The sequence below is a fragment of the Catharus ustulatus genome, chromosome 4 (genome assembly GCF_009819885.2).
Source record: "Catharus ustulatus isolate bCatUst1 chromosome 4, bCatUst1.pri.v2, whole genome shotgun sequence".
Taxonomy (NCBI): Eukaryota; Metazoa; Chordata; class Aves; order Passeriformes; family Turdidae; genus Catharus; species Catharus ustulatus.
This window is the reverse complement of record NC_046224.1, coordinates 42,125,817-42,150,946: the sequence shown is the minus strand read 5'-3', so window position 1 is coordinate 42,150,946 and position 25,130 is coordinate 42,125,817. Positions and strand designations below refer to the sequence as shown.

The 25,130-nt window shown below is 36.6% G+C and overlaps 1 protein-coding gene across 4 annotated transcripts in view; it reads right to left on the bottom strand.

Annotated features, from left to right (window-relative positions):
- The window catches only part of ATP2B1 (ATPase plasma membrane Ca2+ transporting 1), a 61,857-nt gene that overhangs the window by 9,753 nt on the left and 26,974 nt on the right, over positions 1–25,130 (bottom strand). For all 4 annotated transcript variants that reach the window (XM_033057287.1, XM_033057288.1, XM_033057284.1 and 1 more), the window contains exons 2-18: positions 24,310–24,721; positions 19,515–19,712; positions 18,435–18,689; positions 18,229–18,354; positions 17,710–17,853; positions 14,800–14,838; positions 14,290–14,451; positions 12,795–13,009; positions 11,341–11,583; positions 8,714–8,955; positions 6,066–6,303; positions 5,021–5,200; positions 4,845–4,932; positions 4,461–4,567; positions 2,432–2,623; positions 2,012–2,225; positions 1,685–1,896 (exon numbers count right to left, since the gene is read on the bottom strand). In XM_033057287.1, the coding sequence (XP_032913178.1) occupies positions 1,685–1,896; positions 2,012–2,225; positions 2,432–2,623; positions 4,461–4,567; positions 4,845–4,932; positions 5,021–5,200; positions 6,066–6,303; positions 8,714–8,955; positions 11,341–11,583; positions 12,795–13,009; positions 14,290–14,451; positions 14,800–14,838; positions 17,710–17,853; positions 18,229–18,354; positions 18,435–18,689; positions 19,515–19,712; positions 24,310–24,514 (3,060 nt within the window). In that variant the 5' untranslated portion in view covers positions 24,515–24,721. The remainder of the gene's footprint in view (positions 1–1,684; positions 1,897–2,011; positions 2,226–2,431; positions 2,624–4,460; positions 4,568–4,844; positions 4,933–5,020; positions 5,201–6,065; positions 6,304–8,713; positions 8,956–11,340; positions 11,584–12,794; positions 13,010–14,289; positions 14,452–14,799; positions 14,839–17,709; positions 17,854–18,228; positions 18,355–18,434; positions 18,690–19,514; positions 19,713–24,309; positions 24,722–25,130) is intronic.

The following is a 25,130-nucleotide window of genomic DNA, read 5'->3' as shown; positions in this document are numbered from 1 at the left end:
ATTCTTCTGCTTTTCAGTATTTCAAGAAGTACCCATTCATTCTTTAAATGTCAAACTCATGAAAAGCTTTACCTCCTCAATTTTGCTTGTAGTTTTTTCACTTCATTTCACAATTACAGCACGTATTTGGTGCTACAAATGTACAGTGATTACTTTTGCTATGAACATCGATCTTGAAACTAAGTCCAAGATTCATAAACTTGTTTTAATAGAATTCATAGAGCCATAAGACATGAAATATCTCAAAAATAATTCTACAGGATATTACTATGTATCACACCAGTGTTAAATATCAGACTTTAAATCACCACATGTAAATCTTGAGGGAAGGGGGCAGAGATCTCAAAAGCTAAATTAAGTGAACTCCTACTGCCTTAGCTGCATGGACTCTAATGAGCAAGGTATCTCTCTGCATAGGAATTATATGCATGAAAGTCTGCCCTGGACAATCAACAATTCAAAGTAGCAAGGCAGGCATGAAAAGGAGACAGTATTGACCATTAAGTAGGACACCTGACAGCTGAAAAAGCAAGGAGTATCTTCTGTTATTAACTCAGAAAAAAAACTGAGATGACAAATCAGGAGCTGGGAAGGCATTCAGTCTATCAAATTTATAAAGGGAACACAGTGGCAGTAATTTCTAAATGTTTGGCTTTGTTGCACAACAACACTCAATCTGCTGCATATGTAACCCCAAAAATAAGAGCAACTTTCTGAAGAAGTGTCATCTATAAAAATCTAAACCTGAGAGAGTAAATTCCCTGACTTAATGCAAAGAAGCAGTGCATATGTTTCCGATGCTTGAACTGATAAGACTTCCATCAACTTCATGAATTATCAAGTCGAAGGAGAAGCTTAATATGTAGGTTATGTGTCCCAAATAACTTAATCCAAAATGAAAATGGGTTCTGAAATCAAATAGTATATTGATTTGTTTGTTATTTCTTTTGACTAATTAAAGTGAAGGTTATTTAGAGGGTGAAAATATTTCATATAAACTATTTTCTGTAGACTGTTTTAAATTGGTGTTTCTCAACACCAGCATGTGAACCCAATCAACTGAAGATCATTTCATTTCCTTTGTTAGTATGTACTGCATTAACAAACTAGCTTTTATGAATTCCCCGACATGCCCCAACAGAAGGTCCCTAGACATCAGGTTTTTTCACTTAAAACAGCATCTCTACAATGTATACCAGTAGGTATCACTGATTCCAGTGCCAGTAAGGTAAAAACTGATACTTAAATTTCTAAAGCTTATTCATGTCCTAATCTCATTAAGAAAATGAAAGAAATTGTACATTTTCTAGAATTGTTTAAATGGATTCTTGTTCAGATACAGAGTTGATATTATAAAAAAGATTTAGGGGCAAGTGGTGAATGAATAGAAGACACATATAACTTTTTCGTACTTTGCCAAGAGACTAGAACGCAAAGATGAAATTGAAGAACTAGCAAATTCAAAAGATAACTACAACATTCCAGCATTATCAGTTTCAAAGAGGTCATACCTGAAAACTCCATCAAGCTGCACTTATAACTTACTTATTTTGTGCTTGACCCTGAAGATTTTCCACATTGCAGAAGCTACATCTCTGGCACTAGCTTACTGGCATTTCCAAGTAAGCAAGTACCTTAGTGCACTAAATGCATTTCCCCCCCCACCCTCCAAAATTCTGCTTACCTGCACAACAAATGTCCCCAGCACAATAGAACAGAAGATAGCATTGTTAAAGATTCCTTCAAAAACATTTCTTTCACCATGAATCTTTCGGGCATTAATTTCATTAAAAAGCTGCATCATCACAAATGTATTGAATACTATAGTATAATGTTCTGAAGGAGGAGCATGTAGAGGCGCGTTTCTTCCACTATCGATATCAAAAATTTTCTCACCTGCATAAAAGGCATTTATGAACAGCTTTATTAGTGTCTTTACACACACACTAGCTTTAAAAACACACCTCTCTACAACATTCAGAATAACTTTGTACAGCCTCAGTGTTCTTACCAGCAAACAGGAGCGTGAAGACCACTACAAGCTGGTAGAATGCATGACCCAAAATGTTCTTCATCATTGTACGTGAAATCAAAGGTTTGTTTCTACCATAAGGCTTCCGTAACAGAAGAGCTTCAGTGGGTGGCTCTGTTGCCAGGGCAAGAGAAGCTAATGTGTCCATTATGAGATTTACCCACAGCATCTGCACGGCTTTAAGTGGAGAGTCCTATAAAGATAGATACATAAACCTCCAATAGAAGAGCAGAAATTGCAGCTATTAAATTAATTTATCATATAATATTGGCATGTTCTGAAAAACATTATGTTCTTTGGACTACAATTTAAGTGAAAGTTTGAACTCAAGAATAAGAATTAATCAATCATGACTTTTCCAACCTTTCTTAGCTGAAACAATCCCCCACTGGTACGTACTTGTGTTATGCATGCTCCTGTAAAAGCAACAATTACTGCTACTACATTGACAGTAAGTTGGAACTGAAGAAATTTGGAGATGCTGTCATAGACATTTCGTCCCCACATAACTGCTTTAACAATACTGGTGAAGTTGTCGTCTGTAAGGATAATATCAGAAGCTTCTTTAGCTACGTCTGTTCCAGCAATACCCTGATAGAAAGAGAAAAGTATTAGGAAATGTAACAGGATGCACTGACTTTTTATGACAAAAGCTATTATGTTCTTGGTCAGCATTCACTTGGAGGCACCATGTCTGAAGGACTCAAGAGGTCTATTGAAACAAGTTCTACTTGAAAAGTTTTGCTCAAGCTAGGGAAAATGCAAACAAAATAATCCGTTCTTTAAAATAAAGACCTTAATATAAATTTGAGAGCTGTCAGTAAGACATGTTAAGTTGTCCCAAAGAGATGTTACTGACTCCTGTTCAAGCTGAAGGCCACCAGATGGTGCAGTGCTACAGTTCAAGCTCTGCCCTAATTATTTTGTTATATGGATTCCAGCAGCAGGCAACACGTGTGCTTGCAACACAGTAGGATGATAAAGGTTACCTAAACCTTTTGCAGAAGGGCATTAGCATTGAACAGTAGAATATGCAATATCACTGCATATGCATTGCAAAGCAACATGAAATTCTTAAATTAAGTATCTCTAGTCTCTACAGTACTCAAAAAGCTGGGTTCTGTACAATGATGCCTGAAGACACCTACTTCAAAAATCCTTTCTTTTGGCATTCCAAACCCAGTAACTCAACAGCAAATTTAATGATCCTTATTCTTGTTAAACTATTATTTTGTCAAGGAAATGAGTGACCTGCACAGTTATGTGTAAATCTTAAAAGGTGTATATGTATGTATATATATATACACATATAATCTCCTCTGATATGTTTTAAGTGCTGTTTAGGTATGCAGTTAGAGAAAATAGTTCCTTACACAGACGAATACAGACAGCAACTGCTGGAAACATTCAAAACAGAAACAAATCTGCCCCTGCAACTGCAGCAGCTGTACCATATGAGAACAAAGATACTTGTTATGACAAGACTGTTACTGTCTAGAGAATATTTCATATGTTTCTGTCAATTTTTTAAGTTATGTTTTCGGAAAAAAGCTCCCTGAGAACAACGTGAAATCTCCCATTTTTTCTCTCAGGAGTAGAATCTGAGTCAGTGTTACTTTTTCTGCATGTGGTATGGGAAGAATGTGGTCCTCATTTTTTCTTTCCTTTCAATTGCTTTAAGACTACAGTGACCTGCCATGACCAAAGTATACCTCTTGCATTTAAGACTGAGGAGGAGCCCTGTGGCAAAAGGAAGTTTGAGGAATCTGTCTTTTATTCTTGTCTTGCAAGAAAGCTGAAACCTACATTCTTAAGGCATGAGTCCATGCAGTGTAAGCACTTAAAAGCCAAAACACTGTTTGGCAGCCACATGAAAGGGTGGCTGAGAAAGCCATGCAATCTAACAAATCATCCAGACAAGATCCTACACTACCATAAAATGCTGTTGCTTTAGTTGTACTTCAGATGTACAAGATATGGCCTCCAAAGCCATTTTGAACATCAAGTGGCAGTCTCTTTCATTATGGTCTCCCTGTTCCTGTGTACCTTGAATGGGAAATGATTAAGCTCATTCCACATCAAGTACAAGTTTAACTCAAAATCAACAAGTATTATGCTGTTTACAGCCTAAAGTCATTTGGTTTTATGTTGAAAATGTTTCAGAAAACTTCAGTATTCTGTTCCAGTACTTTGCAACAAGCTTTTGTGTAAAATATTTTCAATTTGCAAGTAATTGGAAATCTGCATTTTAAGTTTTATTCAGTGGTGAATGCCACAAGGACATTTTACATCAAATAAAAACACATTTAAGTTGGAATGTTGACTTCATTGACATAGTTGTATACTAGGCTCATGAAACAACGTTCTGTAATCTTCAGTGATTTGATAAGCTATTGATAAAATACTGAGGATTTTAAAAAAATCCTACCATAGCAAATCCAACATCTGCCTTCTTCAAAGCGGGACCATCATTGGTACCATCACCAGTTACTGCTACAACTTGCCTCTGGTCAAAGACAGTGCTGTCAATTATACCTAAAATAAAATTACATACAAAGTGTTACAGTTCTAAATTAACAACACAGCAGAGACTTTTTTGTCTTTATCCATCATAAACCAAAAAAAAAGAGAACAAACAAAGAAAAACAACAGTCATCAAAAAAAGTTCTCATTGGCTCCATTTCTCGAGCAGAAAGGAAAAAATCAGTTGGAAACAACTCAATTTCCCATTGTTCAGTTGCAATTTTTATTTTTCCTAGAAGCAGCGAGGAGAAAAACGTACTACTTAAAAGCTCAGAGAATTTTTACCTACCTTTTACTAGAGTGTGTTTGTCAGTGGGAGAAGATCTTGCAAGAACACGAAGCTTTGGCCAAATTTTATCTATTCGCTCTTGCTCTATCTGCAGAAAGAGCATTGGTTATATTTTACACGCATAGAAGACTTAGAATATCTGTTGATCTACTTGATGAGAGAGTCAGAATGCTCACCTCTCCTTTTTCATTGCGTATTCGCCTGTTAAAGTCTTTGCCTTCTAAACACAGGAAGTCTTCACCAGGATTCAGAATACCACATTTCAGTGCAATAGCACGAGCAGTGTTAATGTTATCACCGGTGACCATACGTACAGTTATGCCTGCACGTTGACACTTTTTTATTGCATCAGGTACCTGTCAGCAAGAAAAAACCCCACAGGCTCAGAGACTGCACATTAGTTGAATAAATCTAGACATGTGAGTGAAAGGAATGTTTATGGCTCAGTACAGGATAACTGTTATTTTAAAATGAAGACTGTAGTTATGGAACGTTTTAAAAAAATTAAGTAGCACACCACAATTCTTTCCCTAAAAACCACACAAATTGCAATTCTGGCAAGAGGTTTTTTGTGCCACTGCTATGTCTATTCCTCTCCCTCCTGCAATATTTCAAATACTGCAGTGTTCAAAAATAACACAAAAATCCTCATGACATATTAGGCTGTACTGAGTACTGGCATTATGATTATGTGAAATAAACTACAGTTCTTACTCCACTACTTCACCCATAACCGTTACTGTGAAGTGATAATAATCCAGATCAGCCCCAATTTTCCACATGCATGTGGCATAAAAGCTTTCACGATTGAAAAACCTTACACCTCAACCACAAGCTAAACTCCTTGCCCTCAGTTCTCAGCTGACAAACCTCTCTCCACCATTCCCCATGAGAAGCTGGTAACAAGCTAATCTTATCCAAACCAAAAGTCCTAATACTCCAAGTGGTAAAAAAATAACAAGTTGTTTCATTTGCTGAGATCCTGCACAGTAAGTACCTTAAGTTATTAATTTGTAGAGAGCTTCAGTAACACAGCATAAGTGACATTAAGTAGTTTTAATCTGCTTTTATAGCTCCATTAACCTTCTCTTCAAGAAATTAGATTTTCATTTATTAACTATGCTTAAGGCATACAATAGCAGTTCAGTTTCTTGTACTCTGCATGATGAAAAACATGAATCCCGTGTAACAGAATCACTGCAGCTTAGCTGGTGACCTTACCTCAGGTCTCACAGGATCTTCAATCCCAACCACAGCAATGCATGTCAGACCAGTAACAATATCATTTTCATTGTCCCACTCTGGCTCAGGTTCCCCTGCTGGGAAGTCTCTGAATGCCAGGCAGATGGTTCTGAGACCTTCAGAGGCCATTGGCTCAATTACAGTTTTCACAATATCATCGCGGTCCCTAGGTCTAAATACCTTTGGTTCTCCATTAGCACTCAGTATTTTGAAGCATCTGGAAAGAAAGATTCAGAGTTATGAAATTTTAACCAGAAGTTCAACCCACTCTTTGGCTTATTAGTAAACTCCAAGAAGCTTCTATAAGCTATGTTTTCACTAGACTCACACACACAGGCACAAAAAGCCAGTAGTGATATCTCCAAGGTAATAATCTCCAAATGCACTTTATTTTTTCACTTGCAAAACCTACTTTTTGTAGAAAGGTAACTGAGCCAGTCATCCCATGATAAAAGTAATGCCCAATGAATTTCACTGATTGAATCAGGCAATCCAGTTTCAACAAAGTAATCCCACCTTGTTAACAGCAATACAGTCTCAGAAGTAAGTACACTTTCAGAACACACACGTGCTGCTTGAACAGCAAGCACTAAACTTACAGCACTATAAGCAAACTCAGGTACTATTACCCTTAAGAACAAAAGTTTGCAGCCCTTCCCCTTCCTCCCCAATCTAAGAGCAGAGAATTCAGAGAGCATCTGGTATGTGAGGTAATGTGAAATATTAAACTAAAAACAAATATTGAAACTGATTAAAATGTTTGTATAGGAGACTAGATTCATCAGTATGCACTCCAGCATTTGAATACATGCTCTCAGTGTCATGTTTCTTCATGCCAAAGATGCCACTGCTTTCACAGACAGCAGATATACTTTAGTAATATTGATGCCATGAATACAATACTACCAAAGATTTTGAACAGGAAATTCAATCTTGCTCATGTGTTCTTCACAAAATTTTGCCATAAAGTAACACCGTTATGCATTAGTTTTACAAATTAGTATTCATATAGCACAGAGGAAAAAAAGAAAGTAATTCATTACTTTCATTAAATATCAAGTTCAAACCTTGCAGACCTGCAAAGGTGACAAGTGTTACAGTTAAGTGTATAGACCAAGGATTTAGGGAATTCCCTAAAAGTTTCCACCTCATACAGAAAATTAAAATTAAGCAGTCCCTTAGAGCTTCAAAATTCATATCATAACAAAAATTTGAAGGCTATGTGAATTTTCTGATTTTACTTATATGTTCAAATGTCCGTAATCAGTAAGGATATCTAGTGCTAGCTGTAATCATAAGGCTGGTGACAAATTCAAACATTCCAAAATGATTAAATACAAATAAATAAGTTCTATGCAAAGATCACACTGAAAATCACTTCAAATATTTGACTTAGTGATAAGGAAAGAAAAAAGAAATTGCTCTACTTGCAAAAGTTTCTGCATTTGTTCTACACTTACTAGTGACTCATTTGTGTCTTATAAATATTCAAGTTTCAGTATTCCTATAACATCTAAACCAGTCTAGGTCTTCCTGTTCTTTGCCAAATACCCTTATTATTTATTTTCTTTTTCCAGTTATTAAGTCATGTGGACCACGTGAATCTGGGATGACTGAGTTCTATCGACTTCTACAGTTCAACTGTTCAGTACTGCAAGTTACAAAATACTTCAGAAGGTAGAAGTAATGCGAATATAGGCATACCTATTCATTGATAAGGTTTGGCTTAAAATCTAACTATGCAAAAAAAGTACAGATTTTTAAGTTCCCCATCAAGAGGAACAAGAGTCCTTTAAAGATTTTGTTCTCAGCACAAAAGCTGAGGAGAAACAAGAGTTCTTGTTTTTTATTTAGCACATTAGTACTTTGCTAGATAACGACTGGGGGAGCTATTAACAAGTTAAAAAGCAAATTTAACTGATGAATACAATCTACGTGCTATTTCGACTGGAAACAGTTTGATACTGGAACCAAAATGGGCCTGGCTACCAACTGCTGTTCCCAGAGCACATGATGCATATATGTTTGATGTCTCTCCTCACCTTGTTAGGAGTTACCACAGCTGACTTCACACCTATAAAGGTTTGTCCCAGTGGTGCCTAATCGCTCACTAAGTCTAATCTCATTCTAATGAATCCTTTATAGGTGGGCAGATGGATAAGGAAGCAATTGCTTTGTCATGTTAAAACCCCTCAAGTTGCTCCAACATTGAAGTTCAATGTTCAAGGTCCTGTTAAAAATATCAACTTGAACAGAAAGTTCCCACATCCAAGCAGAAATATGCTAAAAGTAATCACTTTCTAAAGGTACAAGCCCTTCCTAGAATTTAGGCATATCAACTACTGGGACTTTAGTAGAAGGCAGGGGAGCATTTTGATCAACCACACCTAAAGGTAAAATAGTTTAACTACAGCAGGACGATCATCTCCCTTTTTTTTTTGTTTTGAGGGGTAGGGATGGGGTGTTTGAAGTAAAGTAACTAAAATGCTAATGGCCCATCTTACTGTAGAAAGTCGAACAACTGAAGGAGACAAGCTGTGAAGCTGCAGTCACAAGGGTCAGTCTTCCCACCTATCACAACATTTAGCTAAAACTTAAGTGCTGAATCACAATAGTAGTGTTCTTACTTTTTAAGAACTATCTCAGAGGCACCTTTGCTGAATATCCGGAAACTGCCATCAGAGTTTTTTAACACAGTACTCATCGATTTTCTAACAGAGTTGAAGGTGTACACTTTGTACAAATCCTCTTCTGGTATCTCGTTTCTTACATCCTGATAATCACGTTTTAAATCCAAGAGCAATCCCAGCAAGGCACATTCAGTTTTATTTCCAACATGACGTGGTAGGCCACCTTCTTTTTCAGGAGGCTGCAAGAAGAACAAGAACCATCACTGATAAGGTTAACTTATAAACAACTGAAGCACAGCACTTAGAAAACAAAGAAGAACAAGCTTAGTTCTGGGATGGGGAGGTTTCTTTTTCAGTAATTACTTTATAAATTCCTATGAGTCATGATCCAAAGTCATACTGTTGTTTTTTAAAAGTAACTTCTGTACCTATTTAGGATCTTTCAATCCTTCAGAAATCACCCATTAAGTTTGTATCAATCCCAACATGACCTTTCTAAAAGACATTTTCCATTACTTTAAATATTTATCTGATCAATTGAGTGTAGACCCTGAACAATAATTTTGGATTTTAAAAGCACAGATAAGTTCACATATACTGACTTCAGCAAGCTAAATGGCATTTTTTCTGCTACATTAAAGTATCTGCTCCTGTAATAATTCTTCAATGACTTAGTTTGTTCAGAAGAAGGCTAACAGGTGATGTGGTCATAGTCTAAGTCTTTAAGCTTCTTAAGTCTCACTACAAGTTCTGTTTTCCAGGCCATGGCCTATTTAACTGGAAAGAGTTCAGAAACATGTTTCCAATCTATTAATATCAGAAAGTTTCTTATCTCAATAGCGTGGAATATGCACATACTAGTACCATAAGTAAAGAAGTATTTTTCTCAAAATACTTGAGCTTATATACCTACAACACTGCAGTGTTTTTTGGCAGCAAAATAGGGGGAAGCACTTACTCAATCTGACATATCTCAGGTGCTAGAGCTGAACTACATTAATATAAGTCAGTGGTCCATTTTCATTGTTCAAAGCTCAAGATTTTGAATTTGTCTGTATTGAATAGTTGCACTTTCAAAACGTTTACTTTAACATGCAGTTTAAGACCTTGAGTTCTGGGTGTCCCAGTATGAGAGATATCAACATCCAGGAGTAAGTGCATCCATGGCACACAAAGATAATACAGAGACTCAAGCACCTGACATACGAGGATGAGCTGAAAGGGCTGGGATTGTTCAGTCACAAGGCAGCACTCTGGGAGAGAACTTTTTGGTGTGTATTAAATGCCTGAATAAGGCAGTTGGTTGGAACAATAGTAAGGACTGTCTGGCCAGACTTTCTAGTGGTGCCCAGTAAGAGGACAACAGGCAATGGATACAAACTGAAGCTTTTGAAACTCCATTTTACAATAAGGAAACACCTTTTACTCTTAAGGGTGATCAAATACTCGGTCAGGCTGCCCAAAGGTTGCAAAGTCTCTATCCTTTGACATTCTTAAATCCTGACTGGGTGCCCTGTGCAATGCGCTCTGGCTGACTCTGCTTTGATCAGGAGGAGTGGATCAGAGGTTCTCTCTAGAGGTCCCTTTCAGCCCTCTCTGATTCTGTAAAGCAGACTAACTCCACTGCAGCGGATGTAATTCAGTTAAAATTGTAGTAATAAGGGATTTGGTTAGCTTACATATAGCTATATTTTTCCTGATATAGAAAGAGCTTTAGAAAACAGACTGTGAAGCGCCTCACATGCTGTAACTCATTATAGTATTTCCACCTTGTTACAGAGAAATCAGTGCTGTCCAGTACTGCTATTGTGGAAATTCTTGCAGACATACCATTTTTATTGGCTGATAAGTAGCTTTTTAACTGAGTTTTCACTTCTATTTGTATACAAAACATTCACAGTGGAGGTTTCTACAAAATCTTGAAATGCTAATTCATTTACTAAATCCTACTTATTATTTTTAGCATTAATAAAATAATAAAATCATACTTTTTTATTATGAATCATGTAAGTTATACAACATGTTGGAATAACTACAGCAAGGAAATTATGCTTAGAGTTTTAGAAAATAATGCACACAAAATGTTAAATAATCCACTATTTAAAATGTGTAACAACCCATTAGCCTTCCATTTCAAAATATTTTGAAAGTTTCAAACAAGATTTTGGGAAATACGTTACAATTATAAAGCTTACAAACTTATAGAGCAATATCTGGAATAATAATCCATTAAAAGCCTTACCCATAGCTACATTTTTTCATTATATTTTATTTATTGTACTACTCTTAAATACTAATTGTTTAATGTTTATTTTTAAGTTGCTCTTAAACCCAGCCAAGACACTCTTCTGGTGAAGTAAACAGCCCCAGTTACACAAACAACTGTGCACTTGAAAGGAAATAATCTTGAGATTTTATCTTTGAATTGTCAGTTCTGACTGAAATAAGTTTTTTTTCCTCACTGAGTTTCAAATGAATGGTTGAGCAATTTACAGCAGGTACAAAATACCTCACCCTGCATTGTGCCACACATTTACACTGAAACTGCCTGTGGCCATCAGGCAATCTTCATCTTTTTCAGAAGTTACTCAGTTATCTTGGTTGGAATGAAGAAATCTACTTACCAGTATTTTGGAAGTGTAAGCACAATTAACAGAAATTCCAGTCACAAGATAAGCCATAGTTTTCTCTGGAATAGCTTCTGGTTCTGGAATCTTTTTATAATGTTTTTCATTGATGTAGGCTTGGACCACTGTCATCCTGTTCATAGTCAATGTTCCCGTTTTATCTGAGCAAATAGCTGTTGCATTGCCCATAGTTTCACATGCATCCAGATGTCTCACCAAGTTATTATCTTTCATCATTTTCTAAGGAAATAAAAGCAGTTAACAGCAATCCATAACCATTACCTCACTTCAGAAATTCTCATTTATGGGGTCCAGTCTTACACAGCACTTTTGGAAACCAGTCAGTCATTAAGTCATCTGGCATATTTCAGAGGAAGAACTTGCAGATGTCACCTTCTGTATAGATTCCCCTAAATCTATTATGTTGCAGTATCATGTTGAACAAGATACATAAATACAGTCTTAATCTCCTGTACCTGCATGTCACACTGACTACTGATAACATTCAGACTTTTATGAGTAAATAGTTTATGACGATATTTAGAAATGGAGGAGAGGTGAGGTTTGAGCTTTACCAGATACAATGTTTAAAAACTATTTCTGCTTACAAGGAAAGTCTAATGCAGCTTACTTGATCTATCTGAAGATCAGATAATACAGATTTCAGAGATCCTAGATTCAGACTTATAATTAAATACAAAGTGGGAGCTTAATGTTTCAACTAAAACAGTGAGGGTTATATGAGATTCATAGATTAAATATTGCTTTAAATTCTTTCCTTAACAGGCTTGTACAGTATTTTCACCTCTAAGAGGAAGACAAATTTTAAATGATACAATGAGGTCACTACTAGTAACTGCTGTAAGTCATTAATTTAGAACACAGCCTAAACACTCATCATCTTTACAATTAGATTTTAAATAATTAGTCTCAGCATGCTGATGCAGTAAGAAAATTAACAACACAAAGACCTTAAGTTAAAAAACATGCTGTGCAATAAACAGAAAACAAAAAGCTTTACACCGACTTTACATTCAGTCATTTAAAAAATTCGATCTGGAAGCTTTCATAGCAGTTGTTTAACACATCAGCTAGGTAGAAGTTCAGATTTACAGAAAAGTTTGATATTTGCAAACTCTAAGACATCTGTTCACTGTAAGCAAATGCTCCCATGCTACATACTGAACCCATTTATCTTTAGCTGATGACAATAGGCTGGTGATTCTCACTGTTCTGGTCAGTTGTATTCATTCAAAGACAAAGAAAAGTACTGCAGAAGAATTCTTATGCAGTTCAGAAAACAAGAAAAGCTTCTTCCCAGTCTGATACACACACACACACACACATATATATAATATCTATCTGTGATGCCGCATAACTGAATTTGCATTTAACAGCTACTGAATACACCCATCTACCTTTAAAAATCTAGTTGCCCTCTGCTCACTTACCTTAACAGAGTAAGCCAGAGATATAGTGACTGCAAGTGGAAGACCTTCTGGTACTGCCACCACCAAGACTGTAACTCCAATAATGAAGAACTTCACAAAATACTGAATATAAATTGGGGTACATTCAGCAAGCCAAGGTCTCTTCTGAACCCAGAAGGTATCAATTACAAAATATAACACAAGGATAATGACTGTGATTGCAGACATCAACAAACCTTGTTAAAAAGAAAATAAACAGTTTTAAGAAACTATCTCAAAAATTTGGCAATATAGATTATGGATACATGTAAATACTTCTACCTTTAGACAAGCTAATTTAAAACCAAAGTTTCAAACAGGCAAGTCAAAACATTGAGGTAGTTCTCAGAGGTGTTCCAGTGTCCAATGCATTTCACCTAGAAATTCCTATAAGTCCCTTTTTCTCCAATTTAATTGAAAAGCACTATAACTAGTAACAGGACATATCAATACATAAAATCAACTGACTAGGCAGAACAAGAAGTGAAAAAATTCAGGAGGCCTTCACCAATTTTATGCTGACTGATTCAGTAGAGTGCTTCAGTGTGGTCTCAAAGCAGGAGGACAGGAAAATCCATGCATGAAGTAGATGAGTATTAAGGCTGTCTGGGGAACTAGAGTGGGTCAAAAGGTACATAGAGGAAAACAAGACCTTCTTGGAAGATATGAAAAAAAAAATCTTTTACAATTTGTTAATCTCACTGAAAAATTAACATCACCATACACAACTGCAGAGTGTTACAGCTAAAAATGTCATTGCTCCATTTCAGGCTGCAACTGTCTAATGACACAAATGCTAAAGTCAGCCCTTCTTGAACTGTGGGCTGGGCTACAAGTCTTCTTGAAATTCCTTCCAGACTGAACCTTTCAACATTCCTACATGCACCAAAATAAATCCTGAAATATTTGAACTAAACCACTACACACTAGATAATATACCCGAAATTTTATAATGAACTTCACTGTTGTTTTAGCCTAGTTTCAAGCAGCAACAATCTACCAAATATTTTGACACGGCAGCTAAATATTAGCTGATAGAAAATGTTATGTATCAGGAAAGCATATGTTAAGTGGAAAATTCTAAGCCTCTGAAAGTACTAAAGATAATCTTGTTGATTGTACCACATTTTCCAGACTTCACTCAACTTACAGTTCTCTCGGTACATTGCTAAATGCTATAACCAACCTAAAAAGATCACTGTCCAATGTTATGAAGCTGGAATTTTCCCTCCTCCTTGAAGCTGGCACTTGAAAGCCTGAATCTATTTAAATTAAGAAAAAATAAAAGCCATCCACATGACATAGTCTGGGAGGCCATCAACATACTCAGGCACAACAGCATACTCAAATGCACTAGAATTTTGCACTTAAGTAGCCAGTCTTGAGTGGTTTGATTATTTTATCTCCTCGCAAACTACACGTGTTCCAACTTTTTTTAACGTGACATCAACATAAGGAGAGTACTGAGACACAGTACCTGCTTTGCCAATCTGAACTGCAAGCTTTGTGAGTTTGCCTTGGAGAACTGACTTTTCCTTCTTTGGCAAGTTTGCTTTCTTCTTGTCTTTCTCATCTCCATCTCCACCATCCTCACTCTTCAGTGGTTGCATTTCCATGGCTGCACCATCCTGAGCTTTAGCTAGAAGTTAAGAGCAAAGAAAAGTTTAGTCTCCCTAAATCCTTTAGGTGAGTCTCCCAAATCAAGGATACCTAAAAAGCCTAGTACCCAGCTCCACTAAATATAATAGCACTGAATATTATCTTGTGTCCAGAGAGGCCATACTGCACACAAATGTTTACAGAAGTGTATTGTGTCTAGGTGATAGACTATCAGGTTCAGTGAAGCATTTGTTTTGGGCAGATTTGCTTATGCCATCTTTACCATATGGACTTTGGATCTAAGGATTCAATACATGTTTTTAGTCTTATTCATCACCTTTGCTTTTAGAAAACTGACTTGCAAGAAAATCAGAGAATTTGCATTTACCTTTGTTACGGTTTTCAACAGCTCCATCTTGCTTTTTACCTGTCAGAGAGAGAAACGTGTTTTAAGCTGGCTGTGCAGAATTCATTATTTTATTTATGATTTTATAAAATAACTAAATTACTCTGCTAAAACAAGAAATCACATTTAAAACCAAAATAATACATATAAGTCAGTTCATAGAAACAGTTCATGGCACTTTCTGGACTTTACTTTTCCCATACAAGATTGCTGCAGTGTTAATCTACTGTGGTCAAGTTTGCACAAATTTCTGATACTGACGCTTATGAGGAAAGCTTTACAAAAGATTTCCTGACACGTTTTTCTAGGAAAGATATTTGTGACAATTAAGTGATTCTGGTGGCCTCTGTCTTGCTGTGTTCTTCCAATACTTGCCACCAGTATCTGACCATCTCTGTAAATAAACTGCAGGGTGTCACTTAGACAATCAATCAGTGCTTTTGAACAACATTGCAGAAGCTACTGTAGTATAAAATACTCATAAATCCACAGCAAAGCTTAGTGGAGGTACAGCACTGGGTTACTGGATCTGTGCTAACCCTATTTACACATAAGTATAATCCATAGGCAACATACATCACTGTGAGAACAGCCCAAGTTCATCATAAAATAGCACTCCTACAGGGCTCAACAAGATATCATAAAGGACAGTGAAATAATGAAATAATTTAACAAGTGAAATATTAAAGTTAATTAGAAGACCAACACATTATATGTTGTTTCTGGGGGCTTAGCAAGTGACAAACCTATTTCTAAGTAGAGAAAGCAAGAGTTAGAACTACTGTTTGTGATAACTTGAAGTGACAACACAAATTGAGGAACTTAGAACATGACCCAAACATTTTCAGTATTACTGGTAATTTACTGAGTCTTTGGCCTTAGGTTATATAGACAGAAATTTACTGAGTACTCAGGTAGAAGAAAATCAAATTATCAAGCAGCCTGTCTGGCATGACATTTAATACCTCCAGTACACCATTCCTCTAGACACAGTCTGATTTCTATACATAAGATTTCTCCCCACGATCTCACACCTGAACAGATAAAAACCAAAGCATGTTCACTTTCTCCAGAAGATGCCACCTCAGAGTTCCTAAGAATCATTGTTTCCTAATTTTGCATTTGTTCTCTGCTAGTTTCCCTCTTCCTCTTTCAAGAGCGAAGTTCTACATTTGAGTCACTTGTAACTCCTTGTACATACATTTGCTTTCACTCTGAACTGTGCCATATACAGCTCGCTAAATATAGTCCCTTTAATCTCCTTAACATTCACAGAGAAGTTAATTTAGTTTAACCTGAGTTTTATCAAGGAGAATCTTATTAGGCACCTAACTTAAGGGAAAGAGGAAGAGTCTATCTTGGGAGACAAAAAAACCCCATAAGTGTTCAGGTCCTAGGATATGCCAAAACACTACTTGTCAAAGAGACTTCAGCTTTTAGAATAATAAACCCTGGCAGAATATTAATAAAAGCTATAATCCTCTCCATATCTCCTGTAGCAGCTGCTGCTGTTTGTTTCCTTCTCCTTCCTCTGTAAGAGGAAGAGCACAGGATGGCAACTGTTTCACACTAATTACTGCAAGTGTTGCAAGTCAGCTTTTACTGTTCCCTATCATGCTCCCGCTTCAAACTAACTTAGAACTTGCAATTCTTCATGTAACAATTTTTCTAACTTGTAAAGAAACTCACTTTTTTTTCAAGTTTCAAGTTTTTTTCCAAGTTTCAAGAAGGGTCAGAATTGTAAATTGTAAAATATTTGTGGGTTTGGACAACAAAAAAAATTCGAATCCCAATTCCTGCACACAACACACGTTTTAGCAACTGCCTATTGAGTTTGAACAATCTTAGAATCTTAAGTTTAAAGAATCTCTGAGATTCTTAAACACATTTCTGTGTGAATTTTCCTTTGTTGTCTTATATCCCTCTGATAAAAAATTGGATACTTTGGTTTATAATTTAATTTTTGGTTCTAGTGTCAAGAAGCCCCAGAATTAGTCCCACCCAGAAGACTTCGTAACGGTTTCATGAAAAATTTTCACCATGAAACTCAGTCCTGAATATGCCTTGTGTGAGCAGTACTATCAAAACATTACTGCTTAACATTTTTAAGCTTTGATTCTTGGGATAAAGGCTGAGGTTAGATAAGTGACCTTTAATAAGGAAGACAGCTCATTTCATTCTTCACAGAAAGGCTCCAAAATATGCTCAGTTACAAGCCCCTCATCCTTCCAAAAACTAAGTTACAGGAAAGTGCCATGAGCAATTTGCCTTGTGTACATCTCTGAGCATTCAAAATTTCAGCTCTGAAGAAAAGGAGTGGGAAAAATGCCACTCAAAATGCCACAAAAGATGTCTGCTTACTTCTTCTCAAAATCAGTCATACATGTTTAAGTTATCCATCCACAAGGTCAGCAGTATGAAAAACCTAAGCTTCTTCCCTTCAAGTGTTATAGAAGAACTCCCTAAAAGGGGCATTTTCTATCTGTCAAATGCAGAACTAGACACTTATCAGGTTGAAATTAATAATAACTTGTTTTCCATAAACACGTAGTTGCTGTTAGACATCATTGCACCTTGAATTTGCACAAGATGAGAGTTTAACTATTTATACATGGTATGTATGGCTTGTTAGGAATTGCAAACTATCCAAACTCTAACTGAACAATGAGATCTGAAATTTAACTAAATTCCATGTAACAAGAGTTATTACTAGTGGTACACTCTCAGGTCACTGGACCTAAGCTGTTTTTCCTGTAAAACTTACAGAAGGTATGAGTTTTTAAATAAGCTTTCTAGCTTGGGATGATTGGAACATGTTTTTATCCAGTAATATTCAAAAGTTTACCACCATCCCCACTCCACTGCCAAGGTATTTAAGATTAATGTGCCTACTTTTCTTTTCCTTCTTTTCTTTTTCCTTCTCCTTCTCCTCTTCATCTCCTCCAGCCCCAAGTAAGGTAAAGATGATTCCAGTCTGAGAGTTCACACCTACAGCAGTAACCACCATTCTTCCAGAGCCTTCCATCACGTGTGTACCTGAAAGATCGAATTGGGTTTTCTACTGAGACTTGAGCAGTTAATATGGCACAGCACAAAAGGACATTGAAGAAACAAGCTTTTAAACTTGACTTTGATGAAATGTGAGCTATGTATATGCACTACTGTGCTTCCCTAAAGCTTTAACTGCCAAAGCTATCTGGAAAGCAAACCCATGAACAACTACACAAAATGTTTGTCAATTTTATAGGTCTGATCCCTCCAACAAAGTTTTGTACTTGTAGGACTGGTTTGGGATAGTTCTAGGAGTCAAGCGAGATAGAAAAACCGATTTGCTAGTATCAACCTCAAAATTTTAAATAACCAGCTAACTGCAGAAACAACATTATTCAAAAATTGTCAAATGCTACACACCTGACAGCAGCATAGGATCTCTGTCCAGAGACTTCTTAACATGATCAGATTCCCCAGTCAGTGAGCTTTCATCAATTTTGAGGTCGTTGCCTTGAATGAGTACACCGTCAGCCGGTAAAAGGTCACCTACGAGAGATCACTGGGTTTGTTGACTGCAGTTCCTTTTTTAAAAATAAAAGAAAGTTCAACTTTAAAAATATGTTTACCATATTTCACTTGTGCAATATCTCCAACAATTATGTCAGCTACTGGTATTTGGATGACTTGGCCACCTCTGATGACTGTGAATTTCTGTTCTTGTTCAATACGGCTCTGCAATCCCCGAAATTGTTTCTCTTTACTCCAGTCATTGAAAGCTGTTACTAATACCACACAAACTACAGATAGGAGGATAGCTGCTCCTTCAATCCAACCTGCTTCAGATTCCTCCTCTTCTTCACCAACATTTACTGATCCACATACTGCAGAAAACAGGTTTTAGATTTAAGAAAGTTCACAAAGATATTTCAACAATTATACTTTTGGCAAACAAAAAACTTATAGTTGCTAAACATTTTCCATGCTAGCTTTCTTTGTAATTTTACCTTTATTTCCATAAGGGTGACACACAAAGAAGCTAAAGAACCTGAAGGCTAGAGCAACTTGAGGAAGTTAAAGCGCCCTGCTCATCTGAACACAAGAGAAGTTGATACAGAGAAAGTTACCTGTCCTTATTTTGTTAAATGATGGCATAAGAATGCCAGATTGGTAAACAACATTCTGCTTTTTCAACAAATCCCACTTTTACATTTGTCTTAACAAACCAGATATCACTGCAAAAATTCAGTTAAATTAAGTCCAAATCCCTTTATTTTCTGTTTGGAAGTATAAATATAGCAAAATTTCTTGAATTCTAAAGTTACAATGACATATCACAAATCAAGGAAAATTTAAGACTTGCTGACTCCCCGAGGAAAGCCCATGACTGCAAATTACAAATTGCTTAAATATTTGATGCAAAGCTGAAAAAAACCCCACTTGCACCAAGACTGGATTTCAAATAAGTCCTTGTTCCAGCTGCTTGCAATTTACCTTTGGTCAGAATTATACCAGATCATGACCAAGAAATCTCATGTTGCCCTTTTAAGGCAAGCCAGAGTTTTAGTAACGTGCTCTCAATAAGGAACAATAAGCTGCTTTTCCACTGACTTACTGTCTCCCATCAGATTTACAGCATAGGGATGTTGAACCAGGAGAGTCAGTAGTACAATAAAAGTAGATAGCTACTTTTTAAGAAGTTTACTTACATGATTCATTTCCTCCTGGAGGCTGGTAAAAAGAAAGGCCCAAGGATACTACAGCTGCAATTTCTAATATAATTAGCGTAACGTCCTGTAGTGCTTCCCATACTAACTGAAGAAATGTTTTTGGCTTTTTAGGAGGTATAAAGTTCTTTCCAAAAACTGCTTCTCTCCTTTCTATATCTGCTGGATTTCCACTTAAACCTATTTAACAATAAGATAAAGTTAGTGACACTTACACACATTTCACTCTCACATTAGGAAGTGACTGAAGTTTCCCACTCATGGAATCAAGTCCCACTCCATATTTCAGTAACAATACCAAAAAAAGCCACATCTCAAACATATTTACATAAGTGATACCTTTAAATCACATTCACTCTAGAAAGTCAGCTATGTTTTACAATTCTCACCTTGCCAAAATAAAGCTGATGGTCTACCTGCTTAATATGTCACTTAATATGACATAGGAACAGAGTAATAATAGCACACATACCTTCGTTCAAAGTAAACAAGTTTGCAAGACAAGATCATTAGTAGAGTTACTACTATTGAGACTGAGTAGCACCATAAAGCTTTAGCAAGACCACAGCCCTTGAAGGTAGCTCTGGTTCCCAGTGTAGGGATTCTGTATTCAGAGACAACATCCTAGGATCCTAAAAGTAATGTAACATTTATAATGAGATGTTTATTAAAATTAAAAATGTAACTACTATAATTATTGTATTTCAATATTAATTCTTATATAAAATAATATTAAAGGTTGTTGAAGCTTTGCAGGCATCATGTGGAAATCTTTCTGATGCTGCTTCCACCTGGAGTGGGGGTAGTTATTTGCTCTTCTGAAGTTTCACTTTCTTTTTATCTCTTCTCACACAGAGAGGACCCATATTTAGGACTATGGCAGGTCTGTCACCTCAGTTTTGTACCCATCTTCTTTCTTATATGGCATATTTGAGTCCTCCTCTGTCTCAGTTCTTGCACCATTCTTAAGGGACACTAGCAAACGAGAGAGGGGCCTACACTAAAGGCTACAGCATGTTTCACGAGCTTGCCATGATCTTAAAAATAAGGAACACCACGTATTTCAGTCCACGGTCATGCACTCAGGGTCTTCTGTGAGCACACCTCCTGGCTACTCCTCTAAAAGTTTCCAGTTGACTAACCCACCATTCAGAATTAAGCTACTAGCTCACTTTTCAAATCAAAATTGCCAAACTTCAAGGCATGTTCAGAGCAAAGGTTTGGATACTTCAATCATATTGACCCCAAGGTTATGATCAGCACCAGCTTAGACAACTATTTTCTTAGTAGCAATTTTTTTAGTAGCTAACCCAACTGCTTTGTGATAAAGGCATTGCAAGCATACTAGATAATAAATAAGAACAGTAGCCACTGCACCTGGCTTTCATAATAAGGGGGGGTATTTAACACCTCTAACAGACATTTCCTAGAATTACCACGTATTTCAAGACACTTTGAAAAGGCTACTGAATGACAAAGCTCAGTTTTAACTGCTAACAACTGCTATGGAATCACTTAACTGAAAATCAAACTATGTGCAGATCTCATCAAAAGTGAAATAAATTAAACACACTCTGTGGGTATGATAAATACATTTATTCTAACAGTCTTTAATTCACCTTGAATTCACATCTTTGAAGGCTTAATACAAAGTAGCAATTGTACTTACTAGCCGTAACCTTACACTTCTTGCAGTTCAAGCTTTAAGGTGCTTACTTTCACTCTCAATTCAAAGAGCACTGCAAGACTATTTTCAAACTTAAGCTATACATTACAGGGTCTACGGAAACTCAGGACATCATGGTCATTCCAAAAGACTGGAACATATTGCTATTTTGCAAAAGATACTACTTCTCTATTCCTTTTACATGGCAGAGTTTGGAAATTTATATACATAATGTTAGCAATATCACTCTCTTCCTCCCTTTGCAGAGTACCACAGTGCAGAACATTAGAAATATATAGCAAAGGTCTTTGAAGAATGAAGTGTTTCCAAATGAGGCTATAAAGTCAAGCTACTATCCGAACCACTTAGTGAAGATTAGTAAATAAGCCTGGCAAAGACAAAAACCATTTGTATTTTTAGTATAAACTATAATACACCATGCATTACTTAACTTTCTATGTTTACCACGCAGCTGGCAATTTCACAGTTCACAATCTACAGTACTGAGGTCAAAACTACTACCATCATATTCTTAATTATGTGTCTTAACTAGGATAATTTATGCTATCTGGGGTTGAGTTTGAAAAATTTTAGCCCAGAAACTAGCTAATGTTTCATATTCAAATTTTATTAGAAATATCTGTCCTGAATATAAGACAGACTTTTGCTACTAAAGATATGTCAAACATCCATTTTGCACATTTGTTTACATGTAAGCAATAAAGTCTGCTCAGTCTTTTTTTTTTTAAGTAATACTGGTAAAGGACTGTTCCCATTTCTCATTTCAAATCAGATAAGTTTGATCCAAATTTTGCCTGAAAACAGACATCTTGCATTGTCAACAACTTCACAGCAAGAAATGGAACAAGCTGAACTCATCCACTGTGTACCATGTCAGAACTACCTGTACTTTTCCTGTGAAGCCACTGGTAATTACATAGTGCTAAGAGTGTCACGTCATAAAGAAAGCATCTGATCAGGAAAAAGTGTTGTAGGGCCTTGCAGGTATACACACAAGGTTTTAGAGAGCTAGTATTAACATAAATAATTAGCATAACAGTTTTCTGCAAGATCTTCTCTAGACTTTTTTCCATTAGTACTATCTCCCTTTCTATACCTACGATTTGAATTTGACAAAAGTGGAGACCTAGTTCTACCTTTACAAGAGCTCTCCAGTACTACCTACAGAAAGTTTATAGCAGGTTACCTGACAGAGAGGCTGACTCTCTTAAAATTTCATGTTGTGGTTTAGAGCCAAAATGACACCTCTGTTGAATGCTGGTCTAACTCATCTTAATTAACCTTTTTCTGAGCCTGTTTACATGTTCAGCTGTTGAATCTTTGGTGGGTTTATGAGTTTCTCTCATACTTAAAAAAGGATGGTGCCCTTTTAAGTCAGTGACTGTATGTAACTGATTGCAGTGTACATCTAAATGTTGAATCCTTTTGAAAGTGAAAGGCCTTGACCACACAGCCCTCAGTATTGCGCAATCAATCTGCAGGAAAGGACATCCAACCCTCGAGTATTGGTATGCTGATGCTCAACCCTCCCATGGGTAAACCTGAATGTTTGTTACACTAAGAAACAAAGTGAATCCTGCAGTATACGAGGTATTGGTGCATGGCTCTGCAAAATTGTATGTCTACCTAGCTTGCAGTAATAACAGACCTTTAGCCTTGCAGATAACTGTACAACAGAATTCAATTCTCTGTTCAATTCCCAACTGTACAAAACTATATCCCTTTTCAGTGAGAAAGGAAAACTGCCTTTCAAGACTATGCAACAGGCCAACAGAGTAATGAGAGCCTATTGCTCCTGAGTTGTGCTACACTGCTTATACACTACAGTGTTTCACACACATGCACTGTCCTCTACAATTGCCAAGGAACAGAAGTTTGTACTCCTCATGTTTTACAAACTTCTTCATCCTGAAATTGGTCTACTCCCATTCACTGGTAGTTCAGCCATGTCAGCTGGCTGCTTTCGTTTGGTAAGAGGAACTCAGTTCATGTACTGATAATTTCAGGAGACTGGAAATCAGGAGTCTGGCTTCAACAGCAGATCAAGCCAAAACATGCTAAATGCAGATGTACCCAGAGGTACCTTACGGCATTAGTAGGCTGTTCTTGGTCCAAGAAGGCAAATCTTTCCAGAGCTTTTCTGAAGCACAGAAAGCAACAGTTCTCCAGGATTAAGACAGTGGGTGCTTTACTGCCACCAGCATGACATTGGTTAAAATCTATGTGAGTCCTTCAATGCAAAGACACTACAATTTGCCAAAATCTTGGTTTTGGTACTTCTCAATTGCTCTCAACAGCAGGACTTCACAATAAGTTTCAGCTAATGTTTCTTCACATTTGTACAGTCTATTTTGGAGTAATAACTCTAGATAGCAAAAGTATCATGTAGCTACACTTTACAGAATGCCACTAAGTCCAACATGGTAAAGACTCCATAAGAGATGCTTATTTCTAGGGAATAAGACCATGTAATCAGCTTGCAAAACTTCTTCTAAGAGTACATGTTAATGCTTCAAGTTATATTGATAGTTATTTTGCCTAGCTCAATTTAAATCTACAGAAACACTGCAGATTTAAAAACTAGATCCTGCTATTAAGAACTCAACATAGCACAACCCGAAAACATGTAATCAGTTTTAAAAATTGTTGCATTAAGAAAATCCAAGAACTAGGTAGCCACACTGAAGGATTAATAAGCCCTGCATTAGATTATTAAAACCCTGGGCTCTAAAGTAGCATGATCTGAATTGTGAACTATAGGTCATATGAACTATTCAGAAAACTGATACTTTCCCAGTGAGTTGAACACTGCTATGTTGCATAGCTGTACGCAACAGATGCCTACACCAGTGAACTTCCTTCCAAGTGTAACTTCATTAATACATCTCCTCACATGCAGTTAGACCAACAGACAAAAACTCTTGTTTATTTATTACTGTGGAATATTTCTGTTTTAAATGAACAAGAAGCAATATTTTGTTATGGTAACTAGAATGCTTTTAAAAACTTTGTTCTATTAAAAAAAACCAGTTTGCTGAATAAGGCTTTTCCTAAATGGAGTCTCCTCAATAAGTGTTAAAATTTACTTACCTTCATTTGGTGAAGTTTTCAACTTTGTGCAGATGCCATGTACATCACCATAGCATTCCTGTATTTTATGCAGTGCATCTGCAGCTCGAAGTTCCATAAGAGAACGGAGCTCTGCAAGAGTAACTCCAAAATCTCCATGATTAGCTTCTTTTACAGCATTTTTTACGCTGCTATATGCAACCGAGTTGTTTGCCATGTCACCCATGATGCATGCAGTCTTTAGCGTAGACAGTTTCCAGTGAGGAACAAAATTTCAACTTAAAATATTTCCAAAAGGAAAATAAATCCTTTGGGTATGAAGACAGTCAGGAGAGCAGTCACATCACCCAAGCAAGAGAGCCCGTCTGGAGAAATATCTCTGAGGTTGTCCCATGGCGCGTTCTGTTCCCCAAAGCCAAAAGGCATGGACAGTCTAGGGAGAGAATAAATACATTCAGTTACACAACAGCTATACTGAAATGCATTGTAAGACAACCCTTACTCTTTGTACTGAGGTTACCGAACAAATTTCATTTTTAATTTCCTATAATATTTTTACTTTGCATTCCACGGGCAAGAGTGACAAGGAAGAAAATAGATGTTTCTCATCTCAAAACAACCTTGCATAATTGGATTTCATTAAATCATTAACTTTGCAACAACTGTTGCCTTTAACACTGGCATTTTCCTTCATATGTCCATATGGTTCATCATCAAGCAGCAACCTTTAAAAATACCTAAAATTAAATCTGTTTCCAGGGAAATGGATCTTGTAGCATCCACAAGTGAAGTCACATGGAGAAAGAACATGCTCATTAAAAACTCCCTCTTTCCAACAATGC